We start from the raw sequence: 15,629 nt of genomic DNA, 5'->3' as shown, positions 1-15,629 counted from the left end.
TTTTTTAAGATTTTATTTATTTATTTGACAGAGAGAAATCACAAGTACGCAGAGAGGCAGGCAGAGAGAGAGGGGGAAGCAGGCTCCCTGCTGAGCAGTGAGCCCGATGTGGGGCTCGATCCCAGGACCCTGGGATCATGACCTGAGCTGAAAGCAGAGGCTTTAACCCACTGAGCCACCCAGGTGCCCCAGGCATAACATTTTTAAGACGAGTTTGATTAATGACAGTTCTAGAGCTTGAACTACCTGCTTAGTTAAAAAGTAGTGCTTCTTGGAGCGCCTGGGTAGCTCAGTGGGTTAAAGCCTCTGCCATCCGCTCAGGTCATGATCTCAGGGTCCTGGGATTGAGCCCTGCATCAGGCTCTCCTCTCAGCAGGGAGCCTGCTTCCCCCCGCCCCCACTTGTGATCTCTCTCTGTCAAATAAATAAATAAAGTCTTAAAAAAAAAAAAGTAGTGCTTCTTTAAAAAAAATGGTGCTTCTTAATGTTACGTAGTATTCATTTTTTAATAACATAGTTTTTTAATTATTTACAGTGCACTTAAGGAGATAATCACAACTCGTTATCAGCTGGATCCAAAATATATCACAAATATTCTGGTAAGATGTTTGTTTTTAGTAAAAGCTTTAGCTGAGACTTAGTGAGATAGAGTGCTTGGGGTATGACTTATGATAGTGGTTAAGCTGCATTTGAAGAACCGTTTAAACCTAGGACACTTAATAATTCAAATTTCTTGTTTTCCTTCCATAATCTTTGAAAACCTGTTTCATCCTTAAGGAAAATGTAATATCTCTGGTTGAAAAATACTTGAATAATGTGATGGAACTTTTTTATTTTTTTAAACATTTTATTTATTTATTTGACAGAGCTCACAAATAGAGAGGGGGGTGGTGGAAGCAGAATCCCTACTGAGCAGAGACCCTGATGTAGGGCTCCATCTCAGGACTCTGGGATCATGACCTGAGCCGAAAGCAAAAGCTTTAACCCACTGAGCCACCCAGGTGCCCTGGTGTGATGGAACTTTTTCAAGACAAAATTGATGTCATTTTTAAGGACAGGAGGGAATATACTTTTCTGCTCCTTAAAAGCAGAACATGGTAAATGCATATTGCATTTTCGATTGCGTTTCTTAAGCATTTTATTTTTTTAAAGATTTTATTTATTTGAGAAAGTGAGTGCGCAGTGAGCACAGAGGGAGAAGCAGATTCCCCATTGAGCAGGGAGCCCAATGTGGGGCTCTGTCCCAAGACTATGAGATCATGCGCTGAGCCAAAGGTAGATGCTTAACCAGCCGAGCCACCCAGGATCCCTAGCATTTTATTTTTAAAGTAGTCCTAACCACATAAGATATGTTTTGTTTTTATAGTAAGCTCTTTGACCAGTGTGAGGCTTGAACTCATGACCCTGAGATCAAGAGTTGCATGCTCTATCCGACTGAGCCAGCCAGGCACCCTCAGATTAAAAAAAAAAAATTTTTTTTTTTTTTCAAATAAGGTACTTCATTATTTAAAAAAAATTTTTTTAAAGATTTAATTATTTGACAGAGAGCTGTAAGCAAGGGGAATGGTAAGCAGAAAAGGGGGAGAACCAAGCTCCCACCCAGGTGTCCTCAAATAAGATACTTTAATATCTTGTTTTAAGTTTTTTCCAAGGGAAGAAAATACTCTTCTGAAAACAAAATACGCATCATTTTTACCTTTATTTGTATTTGCCGCTTCCAGTCGGCGATGAGAGAAGAATTAGGCACAAACAAGTCAGCTGCAAAAGACTGGGAGCAGGGGACAACAGTCGAAAAGGACTGCTGCCACGAGCAACTCCACAGTCTCACTTTTATTAGATAGAAAACAATAGCCAACAGAAGGATTGATGAAGGTCAAACATTAGTCACGTCTTGCAGGCAAGCAAGAAGGAGGATAAAGTTTATAGTTAACCAAGCACATTCAAAGGACTCATCTAACTAACAAGGAGCACTTCTGGGAAGAGAAAGGAGCGACAACGAAAAAAGGGAAGCAGGCAGCAGGCGGTTTTCGTTCAGGGGGTTTTCGTTCCACCCTGAGCTGACCTGGCGTTCCCGTGTGCTCGGCTTCCCTGAAGCAGGCGGCCTTCCGCCCTGGGTGGGCCAGCCGTTCCCTGCTGCCCAGCTTCTGTGAAGGGGCAGACCTGGCGTTCCCGTGTGCTCGGCTTCCCTGAAGCAGGCGGCCTTCCGCCCTGGGTGGGCCAGCCGTTCCCTGCTGCCCAGCTTCTGTGAAGGGGCAGCCTTCCACCCTGAGCGAGCTGGGCATCCCCAGCTGCCCAGCTTCACGGTCGTACATCGTCCTTCTCCCCAAAGACCTGTTGTCAGTATCAGTATTTTTTAAGGCCATATCTAAATGTGCTTGGCAACTAGTAAAATCCTCCAGGGGTTACAGTTTAAGTAACAAATTGTTCCGAGGGGCAGCAGCATCTCCCCCCTTTTGTTTGTGAAGAAGTAGAAAAGCTGATTTTGCAGCTTCTTGATTTTTCAGTCGTTGGAGGGATTTTCGAGTGCTTCTGAAGACTAAGCATAAAAAGATTACAACAATAAGAATAATCAATCCGGGGCGCCTGGGTGGCTCAGTGGGTTGAGCCGCTGCCTTCGGCTCAGGTCATGATCTCAGAGTCCTGGGATCGAGCCCCACGTCGGGCTCTCTGCTCGGCAGGGAGCCTGCTTCCTCCCCTCTCTCTGCCTGCCTCTCTACCTGCCTCTCTGCCTGCTTGTGATCTCTGTCTGTCAAATAAATAAATAAAATCTTTAAAAAAAAAAAAAAAAAAAGAATAATCAATCCACTTACAACACCGAAACCAGTTTGTGTGATCCAAGTAGAAGGGTTTAGATCAGACAGAATATCATTAATTCTTTGAGTAGAACTCATTCCTGGAACAGATTGTAATGATGAGTGAGCAATACTTGAGATCGTATCTTGAAGTTATTTAATATCTAAGGTTAGATTATTACCATAATGGTTAGTAATATGTCGACGAATTTTGCTCCAAGATACTTCTGATTCATTATACGCATGGGGAGTAACACAGAAAGAAGAAACATTCCGATCACATAAAATATGAAGTGTAAGCTTTATATTCTGAAGATCATCTCCTATATATATCATGGCTGTTTCTAAATCAGAGACACGGGCGCCTGGGTGGCTCAGTGGGTTAAGCTGCTGCCTTCGGCTCAGGTCATGATCTCAGGGTCCTGGGATCGAGTCCCGCATCAGGCTCTCCGCTCAGCAGGGAGCCTGCTTCCTCCTCTCTCTCTCTGCCTGCCTCTCTGCCTACTTGTAATCTCTGTCAAATAAATAAATAAAATCTTTAAAAAAAAAAAAAAATAAATAAATCAGAGACACATTTATCTAGTTTTTGATCTATGAACGTTTGTTGATTCCAGGCCTTGCTAGCATTCTCGTGCCACTTCTGTACAAATTGTGTAGTTTGTACAGTTTGATGCAAGGCCATTCCTGCAGTGGTAGCTGTAGCAGTAATGGCTATAATTCCTAGAATAGCTGTTATAAGTAACCCAACAAATCTTTTTGTTCTATGAACCCAGTTCTTCAATACTGTTAAAAGTATATGTACGTCGGGAGAATTTTACCAAACACGGTGGTGTTTCACTGGTAGCCAAATGCCTATTCTTCTTCTAGCTAAAAGAATGATAGAATTGTCTTTATAAACATTCTTACCAACACAGGTGAACATCTTACAGTTTAGACAGTCTATTTCTCTATTACTATGAATAAAAGTCATTTTGCCAATAACAAAAACATAGGGATCTCTAACACAAGCTCTTACCCATTCTTCATCCATGAGGAAAAAAGAAAATGTATAATTATTGGACTGATGAATGTAAGAGCCATTCCAAACTCTTACGTGACTTAAAGCAGTAGTAACCTTCCATAAATTCTTTCGACTTTTATGATAATCAACAAAAGGAGATGGCATAGAAAGTCCTTGCCCAAGCCACACCAGAGGTGCATCTCCTGAAGCTAAGGTTTGCGGTAAAATGGGATCATCAAAAACTTGCCATTTTAACTTCCCATGAGGGGAGCAGGGTTCCCCAATGCAATTGGTGACTGCCATCCCCTTAGGGGACCAGTCCCATACAATTCCATAGGAATCATTAATGACAATACTGGGGTGAACTGCTCTACAATCCTTCCATAAAGGGCGAATTCCCTCATCTGACCACATCTGTGCTGGTTTGCATTTGGGAATAAGGGGTGCTGCGTTATAGCTAGGACCCCGATATTTGTAGGCTTGGAATCCTTTAATGGAGAGTAAATGTAACTGAGCTTTAGTCAAATAATTATTAGTAGGAAGGTCCACCAACCATCTCTGATCACCAGGAACAAGGCAGCTGGAATGATTGCCGATACATATTGGCCTATTTTGATATCCAAAAGTAAGATTAATGTTTGTGCCCTGTTTGCCCACAGTTGAAACACTGTCCTTTAAATTTCCCTATGGTCAGAGCAGCCATTGCTTGAGCTAACAAATCAGCTCTATAGGTCTCTGTTCCTTCTCCTTGACATAGCTTAATATAATCTGTCAATGTTCCCTTGCCTTTAAAGGGTGCTAGCAACTTCTTACAATCAGAATTAGCATTCTCATAAGCCAACAGTTGCATAATGGTATCCACAGCCTCAAGATTATTTATCTGTCTTCTGACAGCCTCTTGTAATCTTGCGATAAAATCAGTATAGGGCTCTCTTGGACCCTGTACCACTTTTTGAAAAGAAGAGCACTTATCATAACCCTTAGATTCTATTCTCTCCCATGCTCTGAAACAGCAATGCTGGAGCTGCTCAATAGCTTGATCATTAACACCTGGTCTTGAACCTGGGCCCATGGTCCAAGACCCATGAGCTGTTCCATGGAAATAGGAATGTTATGAGCTCTATTATGGGCAGCTGCTATTTCTGCATGATCTTGCCACCATGTTTTGAACTGCAAGAACTCACTTGGAGATAGAACTGTTCTTGCTAGCAATGACCAATCCATCGGAATAAGTTGATTGCCTTATGCGATGCCTTGAATAATTCCCATTATAAATGGAGAATTAGCTCCATAGTTTTGTACTGCCTGTTTTAGTTCCTTCAACAATTTGAAGGGAAATTGCTCATGCTTGGCCTCATAGACACCATTAGGGTTGTCAGGATCATGTCCTGGAGCGACATGTTCTGTAATAATAACCGGGAAATTAAAAGGCAAGGCATCTAGGTCTCCCGCTCGCTGTGCTTCAAGGAGGCCTTTCTGAACAGCCGATAGCATGTACTTTCCATCTTTTTCATTAACGGGTGCTGCCTTACAGAATGGCGGAGCTGACGGCAACAGTGACATGGGCACCTTTTGTTCTGTTACTGGAGGAGAAAGAGGAGGAGTTTCCTCCTCTCTGTATTCCTTTCTGGTGGCCTTAATAGTTTCTTTCTACTCCTGGGTGGCATGTTCAGGTTCCTCTTTTTTAGTTTCTCCTGAACGTTATTGTTCTCCAAATCAGGGGTTTGTAAAGGCTCGAAAACGGAGCGAATGAGGGTCCAAGTAGGCCATATAGTGACTGGAATTTGCTTTCCTTTCATATACGAAAGTTTTAACTCGTGACCTACTTTTTCCCATGTTTGTAAATCTAAAGTCCCTAATATAGGGAACCAGGAGCAATGTTCTTTAATTACCTTGAAAAGCTCCGTAAGTTGGCCCTCGCTGACTTTTGCTCCTCCCGCCTTCAGGAGCCTTCTCAATAAACACACGTAAGGGCAATAATCGTTTGTGCTCTCTAGATTACCCATACCCTGTGATAACTGCCCACAACTCACCAGCGGGAAAAAGGCACGGCCGTGCAAAACTCACGTTGGGGCTGCTTCTCCTGTTTTATTTCTGATCAGATCGGGTCTGGTCTGGCCCTGGTCCCTGTTCGGGCGCCAATATTGCTGACTTCCCTTGGGTAGATTTTAAAATCTAAAGATTTGTAGATTACAGTTACCTACTAATGGAAAGGAACACTGACACGTGTGGATTACAGAAAATAAAAAACTGAATATACAGATTTTTTTTTTAAAGATTTTATTTATTTATCAGAGAGAAGGGGGAGAGAGCAAGCACAGGCAGACAGAATGGCAGGCAGAGGCAAAGGGAGAAGCAGGCTCTCTGCCGAGCAAGGAGCGCTGGGATCATGACCTGAGCCGAAGGCAGCTGCTTAACCAACTGAGCCACCCAGGCGTCCCCTGAATATACAGATTTTTGAAACATATTTTTGCATGATTTTGGTTGTATTGATAATGATTTGCATTTTTCATTTCTCCCGCAGTATGAAAATGATCTTATCACTATTGATCTGATGCAAAATTCATCTCAGAAAACTCAGAGTGATGTGGACATAGCTGATGTGGCTTACTATTTTGAAAAAGATGTGAGTATAATCTTCATTTTATTCCTGTGTTTAGAAATGGAATGTTGTCTGTCATGTCTCAATGGACTGAAGATCTTTCTTCATCTTTTTCTCCATTTAACACATCAGCCACCCCTCTGTTCCCCGAGTGGTTCTTGTGCTGCAATTAACTTTGTCCTTGTGGTTCTTATGCTATGATTAACTTTGCCCTCATCTGACCCATTCATCTTTCTCACACACCTTTCTGACCTGTTGGATATTTATGCCTTTTTTTCAAATTCTTTTACCTAGAATATTTTCTCTCATAATTCTGACCTATTGCATCCTTGATAGTTACTTAGTTTGTGTGTATATCCCATTATGGTGTCCGTGCACAAGAAGTTAAGTAAGAAATGATGTGGAGGGCGCCTGGGTGGCTCAGTGGGTTAAGCCGCTGCCTTCGGCTCAGGTCATGATCTCAGGGTCCTGGGATCGAGGCCCACGTCGGGCTCTCTGCTCAGCAGGAAGCCTGCTTCTCTCTCTCTCCCTCTCTCTGCCTTCCTCTCCATCTACTTGTGATTTCTCTCTGTCAAATAAATAAATAAAATCTTTAAAAAAAAAAAAAAGAAAAAAGAAAAAAAGAAATGATGTGGAACTAGTGTGATTAAAATAATTTTGTTTCTGGAGGTGCCTGGGTGGCTCAGTGGGTTAGGCCTCTTCCTTCAGCTTGGATCATGATCTCAGGGTCCTGGGATCGAGCCCCACATAAGGCTCTCTGCTCAGTGGGGAGCCTGCTTCCCCCCCTCTCTCTGCCTGCCTCTCTGCTTACTTGTGCTCTCTCTCTCTGTCAAATAAATAAGTAAAATCTTTAAAAAATAATAATAATAATTTGTTTCAAACACCTGGGTGGCTCAGGTGTCGACTAAGTGGCTGCTTTCAGCTCAGGTCATTATCCCAAGGTCCTGGGATCAAGCCCTGCACTGTGCTCCCTGCTCAGCAGAGAGCCTACTTCTCCCTCTCTTTCTCTGCCTGCAGTTCTGCCTACTTGCTCTCTCTCTCTGTCAAATAAATTAAAGTCTTTTTAAAAAGATAAATAATTTGTTCCTACTTTATTATTATAAAAAATAAACTTTAATATATTCTATTGAGCCATTTTCTGATGAAACCTGGTATTTGCTTTAAAATCAACTGGCCTGGGGGAGAGGGAGGGAGGAAGGATGGAAGGATGAATGAGTTGAAGAAGGTTGGCCACGTGTTTATATTGTTGAATCCAGAATGATAGGGATAACGGGGCGTCGTTACACTATTCTTTCTACTTTCATATATGTTGGAAATTTTCCCGCAATAAAGTTTTTTTTAAGTTTGAGTACATGAGAATGTTATCACTGAAACTACAAAAATCTTTGGCAGCAGTTCTTTTGGTGTATAATTGACAAGTAATGTGGCCGTGGTGGGTTTTCTTTTCTTTCTTTCTTTCTTTTTTTTTAAGATTTTATTTATTTGTCAGAGAGCACAAGCAAGGGAAGAAGCAGGGAGAAGCAGGCTCCTGCTGAGCAGTGAGCCAGATATGGAACTCTATCCCAGGACCCAAGGATCATGACCTGAGCCAAAGGCAGATACCTAATGACTGAACCACCCAGGCGTCCCCATGGTGCGTTTTCTTAAATATTTTAAATTGTTTCTTTCCTTCTCAATACAGGTTAAAGATGAATCCTTGTTCCATTCCAACAGAATGGACCTGAGAATAAATGGGGAACAATTGGATTTGGAACCCGGTCGAACTGCAATTTACTATGTTGATGAAAAACCACCTGAATTTTCAATGCAGGGTCTACAAGCTGGTATTATTGCTGTCATTGTGGTCGTGAGCTTAGCAGTTATTGCTGGAATCGTTGTGCTGGTGAGTATAGAACAAGTCAACTTTCTCTTAAGGGCATATTCTTTCACGAAAAGGTGACAGCTTGAGAGAGCTACACGCGTGTTCTGGAACATGTTCATGAAACAAAAGCTTCATTTTTTATAATTCCATATAGTGAACAAATCTCTTGCATCTGGTCCTCTTTTATAAAGCAGTCACTTTCTAAAGTAAGAAAGGATGCCAATCTGAGAAAAGCTTGTAGCCAAGCCCCTCACAGGTCAGTTATGTGACTGTTGGGCAGCAAATGTCCATCAGTTCTCTCGTTCAAACAGTCCACAAGTCAGTCCTGCTAGCATCAGTGCAAAGTCCCTACACTCCCAGACCATTCAGTGAAATGCAACAACAGAACCCAGTTAAAGTTACCATGGAAAGAATTGGAAGTGGTAAATTCGGAGAGCGATTCTAAACAAGATTCGCAAATCGAATTTAGCAGTGCTTCAGGGTTTACTCTAGAAATGTAAGGGTGCGCCACCATTACAAATCTTAACAGCGTAGCAGAATTTAGAAATAGATTTGAGGATATGTGGGAATGTGGATTTTCGGTTCAGTGGAATTACACTTGGCTCTCCATCTGGAAGGAAAAAAATGTGCGTTCCTATTTCACCCCGGCCACGGCAGGCCATGTTGCCCACCTGTGTGAAAGGCACATCATGGAGCAGTGCACTCATTTTCAAACCCAAATTCCAGGTGGATGATAGTCCAAAGTGTTAAAAAATTAGAACAACTCTCAAAATTAATTTAGGAAATGTGTGTACAATCTAGTGGTAAAGGGAAGCAAGTAAGGGGAGAAATCTGGAATCCATGAACAAAAAGACACATATTTGACTGAATTGAAATTAAACATTTTGTATGGCAAAGATACTAGAAAGTGAAAAATGTCAATGATCGGCTGGGGGAAAATCTTCATGATGCGTAAAATGAAAAAGGTTGTTAAGCATAACATATAATGAGTTTAAAGAATAGTAAAAAGCCTGGATAGAAGATTTACAGAAGAAATCCAGGTGGGAAATAAACACATGAGAGAATCCTAGAAATCAAATTGTCCTGCAGAAACAAAAGCACAGGTTCATAGGAAGCATGGTCAGGGCTATGTATTATAGTGTTGCTATTAAGGATCAATCTGGAAATGATTTATATGTACATTTGTAGGAGAACTGATGAGTAGATTATGGAATATCCATGGTATGGAATAAAGTTAATTAAAAAATTAGTATAATTTATAGTTTTAATCTGGAAAAGTTCCAGTGATTATACAGGCTGTGCAAAGAGAGAAATGATACTGTATGATCCCATTTTTTTAGACTGCCTCCCCTTCCCCAGAACTCATGCACATGTATTTTTGTATATATTTGTATAAGGATGGAACAGAAAATGCAAAGTTGCTTACCAGGCAGTTAGATTTTATTAAAGATTATTCATAGTTTTCTCAGTGCAGTTCTTTGGTTTTACTGGTTGTGCTAGGCCTTTTGTTGTTCCAAAAGATTCTGGTTTGTGGGGAAAGAGGTCTTGAAACGTTTTTCGATTTTTTTTTTTTTTTAAATAAAATATTCAGTGTTACATTAGTTTCAGGTGTACAACATGATGATACAGCAATTCTGTACATAGTGTACCTCATGATAAGTGTAGGCTTTTTTTTTCTTTTAGTTTCGTAGGGAAATTTTAATTTAAGAAATAATGTCTGTGGATAGATTTTTTAAGTTAGATTTATTCAGATATGAATTGTATCCATGAAAAAGCATTTATGTGTTAATTTAGATCAACTTTCTCTTTGGATAGCAGTCCCTAAATAGTAATCATTTTTTTTCCATTCAGGTTATTTCCAGAAAGAACAGAATGGCAAAGTATGAGAAGGCTGAGGTAAATGGATTACTTTATATAAAGAGCCCCTTTTAAAATTTCCTATTCCTGATAATCACCGTACCTTTCTAGACATTGATAGGACTCAGTTATGCTGGTGCGCCTTTATAGTATAGTCCTTAGGGTTAGCCACTGTCTGTCAGTGCTTCATTATTTACATCCCTCCCCCCCCCCGCTTTTTTTTTAAAGATTTTATTTATTGAGAGAGCAAGCATAAGTGGGCAGAGGGGCACACAGACTCCCTGCTGATGGGGAGAAAGGATGCGGGTTCAGGAGCCTGAGATCATGATCTGCGCTGAAGGCAGACCCTTAGCCATCTGAGCCACCCAGGCGCCCCATGCTTACATTCTCTTGCATGAGTTCCACAGCAGACCAGCTAGTACTGAGTTTTGCCTCAGAGGAGTGGATAGGAAGCCTACATTTTTGTTTGTTGAAGTGTTAGCTTTTAGTGGAATCTTTGAGGCATACTCTATGAATTCATGTTGGAGAAGCTCCTTGTGACTGATGACCTGATTTACTGTCTATGCCAGTGAAATAATCATTAAAAAAGACCTTGGTTTATGTCCTACTGGAGCAGTTGCATGCTAACTAGTCATGTACATTATTGTGGAAACAGACTGTCAGATCATCAGTATGTCAGTCACTTGGAACTGGATGTGAAACACACTTGTTCTTAAACCCTGTCAATACCATTTTCAGTATATCCACCATTTTGCATATTTATGCATTTATTTATACTTGTATATGTGCTTTTTACTAATATCTTCCCAAGAAACACAGAAATGTAAAAGAATACTGAAAACAATCCAGTAGAACTAGAAAGTTGTAACTTTTTTTCCCATATCATAGTTGATCATCTGGCTTACCTGGTTTAGTGACCACAAGTCTAGGGGACAGACTTCCTGAACTGAAGCATAACAGAAAGGTGGAATGACAGTGTATTATAGTATGGTAATACAGATGTGAGTCTGACCACTTGTTAGCTGGGCAGGCAAGTTATTTAACTTCTTTAAGCCTCCATGTTTCCTTATCTATAAACTGGGGATGATACTACAGACCTATTGTAAGGATTAAACAAAGTAGTTGGTATAAAGTATTGGTTCCATGCATGCCACATGGTAGAATGTTTGCCAGCAGTGGTAGTTTCCATCATCTTGTCTCAGCTCTGCCTATATAACTAACTATGTGGTCTGGTACAAGTCACCTAATTCTGAACTCCGTGTCCTCATCTATAAAATTAAAAGATTGATCATAGAAAATACATTGATTCTTACTGGATGTAAAAACGGCATACATTTAATAAAGCCCGTATCCGTTCTTACAGATCTAGCTCACCTGCTACTTCCCTGTCACTTTGGCCATCGTACCTCCAAATTCTTTGGGTCATGCATTCAGTGTGTGCTTTCTTGTAGTACATTTTTTACTTTTTCCAAATACGGCTCATAAATTGAATAATTCATCTTGCTTTCCTCTTTTTTAATAACTTTTCAGGATGAACAAAAGTTGGAAAATTACCTAAAATTTTTTTCTCTTCTATTTCAGATAAAGGAGATGGGTGAGATGCATAGGGAACTCAATGCATAAGGACTACAATTTGAAGAGTAACTACAAGAAGGGAAATTAGCAGATTGCTGGTGTACAAGCATGGGACAAAGATCTTTGAGGACTGCTATTCTGTTAGTTAACATCTTGTATTTGTAATAGTAAAGCCTGTACTCAGTATATAAGCAGTTTCAGATTGACTTTACCAATCTTAAAATTTGACCACAGGGTCTTATATTTGCAGATGTGATATAAAACCCAGAACTTGGACTGCATAGTTAAAATTATTTATGCCTAACATTGAGGTGTGTGCCTTAAATATGCTTCCACAGTAGAGTTTGAATGACTACTGTCTCATCCATTTGTGATTGAAAGCTGCCTTTCTATTTACTTTGAGTCTTGTACATAATACTTTTTTTTATAAACTGAAATAAAACATTTTAAAACTGAATTTCCTAACTTTTGAGTCATTGTATCAAATTTCACAGTATATACACAAGGTAACAGGTTGAGAAATGCTCTAAATGCTAACTACAAATTACAAGAGTTTTGTATGAATACCTATAATCATGTGAATTCAATATAAAATGTGTAACCTAAAATACCTAAGTTCTAACAGGAAAATCAAACAGTTTTATTCTTAATGAATCTAAGTTTCTGTTTTAAATCACTTTGGCAAACACTTATGCTTTGGGGCAGAATTGATGGAGAATGTTGTGAACCATGAATGATGTATTTAGTTGAATTAAAGCACCAGTCGTTTAACGTCTTATGTAATGAGTAATTGTAGTACAAACACATTCTATATGAAGTTAAAGTATCCTGAAGTATTTTGCTTTCAGTAGGAAATGTTTTAAAACACTATGAAAAGAACAACATTAAAGAAAATGTAAAAGCTAGATTGAACAAAGATTTTTATCCCTTCTCTAGTGTAGTTAGAATTCTAGGATGGGCCCCAAGAGTTCTTATCTCTGATGTGTATCCTCTATATAATCCCCTCCCCTAGAGTGTGGGTAGGGTCTGTGAATATGATGAATTCTCACTCCTGAGATTAAGTTACATTTTCTGGCAATGGCCAGGAGATTTTAGGTGTAGATGTGATTAAGATCCGTAATAACTTGACTTAGTTAAAAGGGAGATTATAAAAGTGCCCAAAGGTAGGAGACAAGAAGTAGAAACTAGATGAGTTCTCCCTTTATCCTTAAAGCAGACTGCCATGTTGTGGAGAGGGTCGCCTATCAGGAAACAGCAGGCTGAGGGGCGGTCCTTGGTCCTACAACCTCAGGAACTGAATTTTGCCAGCACAGAGTGACCTTTAAAGAGGATCCAGGTGAGATCATAGCCCTGGCCAACATCACTGGAATCTTGAGAACCTGAGGAAAAGATCCTCTAGTGTGATGCCTAGACCCCTGACCCATGGAAACTGAGGTGGTAAAGGTTCATGGTCTTCAGATGCTAAATTTGTGGTAATTTGTTAGGCAGCAATAGAAATGGATACAGCCAGTAGGAAGTAACAAGAACATGAAAAGAGAATGGGAGTAGCAGATAATAAGGAGCAGCCATTACCCCAGGGATGAGAGCACCCAAAGTGCTCTACTTTCTCCTAAGCCCTACTCTGTGGACTGGGATCCAGACCACATGGGAGAGGGCATGGTGGCTCCCTGAAGAGCAAGAACTTGCTGTTGTGAGGCTGCATTGGAGGGGCTCACTGAAAGCCTGCTCTCCAGAACAGGAGACCTTGAACTTGAGCCTGCACCCTGGCCCACCACCTGTTTTCACATAGTCTGGGAGGTAAGAATGGTTTTTGCATTTTTAAATGTTTGAAAAGAATGTTCTCATGTATGTGAACATTACATGCAATAAAAATGTCTATTAATAAAGTTCTGTACTGTGTGTGGCTGCTTTGTACTGTGAAAAAGAGTAGTGTCTGACCCAATGGCTGGCACAACCTAAAATATTCATTCTGGGGCGCCTGGGTGGCTCAGTGGGTTGAGCCGCTGCCTTCGGCTCAGGTCATGATCTCAGGGTCCTGGGATCGAGTCCCGCGTCGGGCTCTCTGCTCAGCAGGGAGCCTGCTTCCCTCTCTCTCTCTCTCTGCCTGCCTCTCCATCTACTTGTGATTTCTCTCTGTCAAATAAAAAAATATATATATATTCATTCTGGTCCTTGAAGGAAAATGCTTGTTGACCCCTGCTCACCGGTGCTGGGAAAAAGCTATTCCTAAGGAGGTGTAGACAGCAAAGACCCTCCATAAAGGTGCCTTTCTATAATTTGGGAGTGGGAGCACTGGTGGAGGCTGCTGGCTGCTGCTGGTTGCTGTTGCCCACAGAAGAGTGAGTGCTGGAGAAGCCCTGGGTGCAGTGCCCCTGGGAAATAGTAGGTGTTGCAAGGGGAGCTAACCCCTTTCCTCTTGTTCTGTCTGTGCTGCGCCCTCTACTGACAAAGCTTCAGGTGCATCTTTACAGAGCAGGCGAAAAAAGTGGATGTGCACTTAAAAGGCAATAAATCGATAATAACATGTTCTTCAATCCATGCCTTCACATTTCTGTCCTTTCTTCTGAAGCTATGCTTGTAAAGACAACACTGACCTACCAATTGTCAATGGCCCTTTTTCCCCAGTGTTTAATCATGTGATTTCTTCACAGCTAATCACCATGATGACTCTCTCATTTCCTACCCCAGTATGTTACTTACAGATTTTCTAACTGGTGTTAGTCTCCCCTGACTCTGAAATACTGATGTTCTCAGGATTCAGCCTTATTAAAATTTTCTGCTCCTGTGGATATAATACTAAAAACCCTCCTGCTGATCTGCCTTCTGTCAGATTAATTCACATACTGCCAGGAACTGGACCTAAGTGGGTAGAGGAAAGTTTGTCCTCCATAAATACACTTCTGATAGAACATAATTTCACAACTCTTTTCCATCATCCTAAAACATCCCCCCAAATTCCTTTAAAAATTCCCACTGACCTCCCTAACGAGGTACCATTCCTTTTTCTTTTCTTACCAAACTTTTAATTTTTTAAAAATTTTATTTTAATTCCAGTGTAGTTCACATACAGTGTTGTATTAGTTTCAGGTGTGCTAGAATTCTGTACAATACTCTGCTCATCACAATAAATGTACTATTTGTTTTCATGTAATCTTTGCACCAAATGTGGGGCTCAAACACATCTCTGATATCGCGAGCTGCATGATCTTCTGACGGAGCCAGCTGGGTGCCCCATTTCTTGTGCCTTTTTTTTTTTTTTTTTTTTAAGCCATTCTGACTGGTGTGAGATGATATCTGATTGTTTTGATTTGCATTTCTCTGATGATGAGTGATACTGAGGATCATTTTCTATGTCTGTTGGCCATCTGTATGTCTTCTTTGGAGAAATGTCTTCATGTTTTCTGCCTATTTTTAATTGGATTGTTTGGTTTTATGTTGTTGTTATATAAGTACTTTATATATTTTTGGATACTAACCCCTTATTGGATATCATTTGCAAATATATTCTCCTATTCAGTAGGCTTTTAGTTTTGTTGATAGTTTCCTTTGCTGTGTGGAAGCTTTTTGTTTGGAGGTATAGTCCCAATAGTTTATTTTTGCTTTTCTTTACCTTGCTGGAAGAGACCTATCATTACAGCTAATGTTGGAGAAATTATTTCCTGTGCTCTCTTCTGGGGTTTTTATGGTTTCAGGTCTCATATTTAGGTCCTTAATCCATCTTGAGTTTTTTTGTGTGTATGGTGTAAGAAATTGGTCCAACTTCATTCTTTTGCATTTGTCCAGTTTTCCCAGCACCATTTGTTGAAGAGACTGTCTTTTTCTCATTGGATGTTCTTGCCTCCTTCGTCAAAGATTGACCACATAATCATGGGTTTATTTCTGGACTTTGTATTCTGTTCCATGGATCTGTGTGTGTTTTTGTGCTAATACCATACTGTTTTG

General features: G+C 40.5%; 1 protein-coding gene across 1 annotated transcript in view; it reads left to right on the top strand.

The window, feature by feature from the left end:
- EPCAM (epithelial cell adhesion molecule) overlaps positions 1-12,144 on the top strand; it is an 18,688-nt gene extending 6,544 nt beyond the window's left edge. The window contains exons 5-9 of the mRNA XM_059406122.1: positions 536-599; positions 6,317-6,418; positions 8,076-8,276; positions 10,107-10,151; positions 11,694-12,144. Of these exons, the coding sequence (XP_059262105.1) occupies positions 536-599; positions 6,317-6,418; positions 8,076-8,276; positions 10,107-10,151; positions 11,694-11,735 (454 nt within the window). The 3' untranslated portion in view covers positions 11,736-12,144. The remainder of the gene's footprint in view (positions 1-535; positions 600-6,316; positions 6,419-8,075; positions 8,277-10,106; positions 10,152-11,693) is intronic.
- The last annotated feature ends 3,485 nt before the right edge of the window (positions 12,145-15,629 follow it).

Source organism: Mustela nigripes, chromosome 7, assembly GCF_022355385.1.
Source record: "Mustela nigripes isolate SB6536 chromosome 7, MUSNIG.SB6536, whole genome shotgun sequence".
NCBI lineage: Eukaryota > Metazoa > Chordata > Mammalia > Carnivora > Mustelidae > Mustela > Mustela nigripes.
Note: the sequence above shows the minus strand (reverse complement) of the source record. Positions and strands in the feature narration are given on the sequence as shown.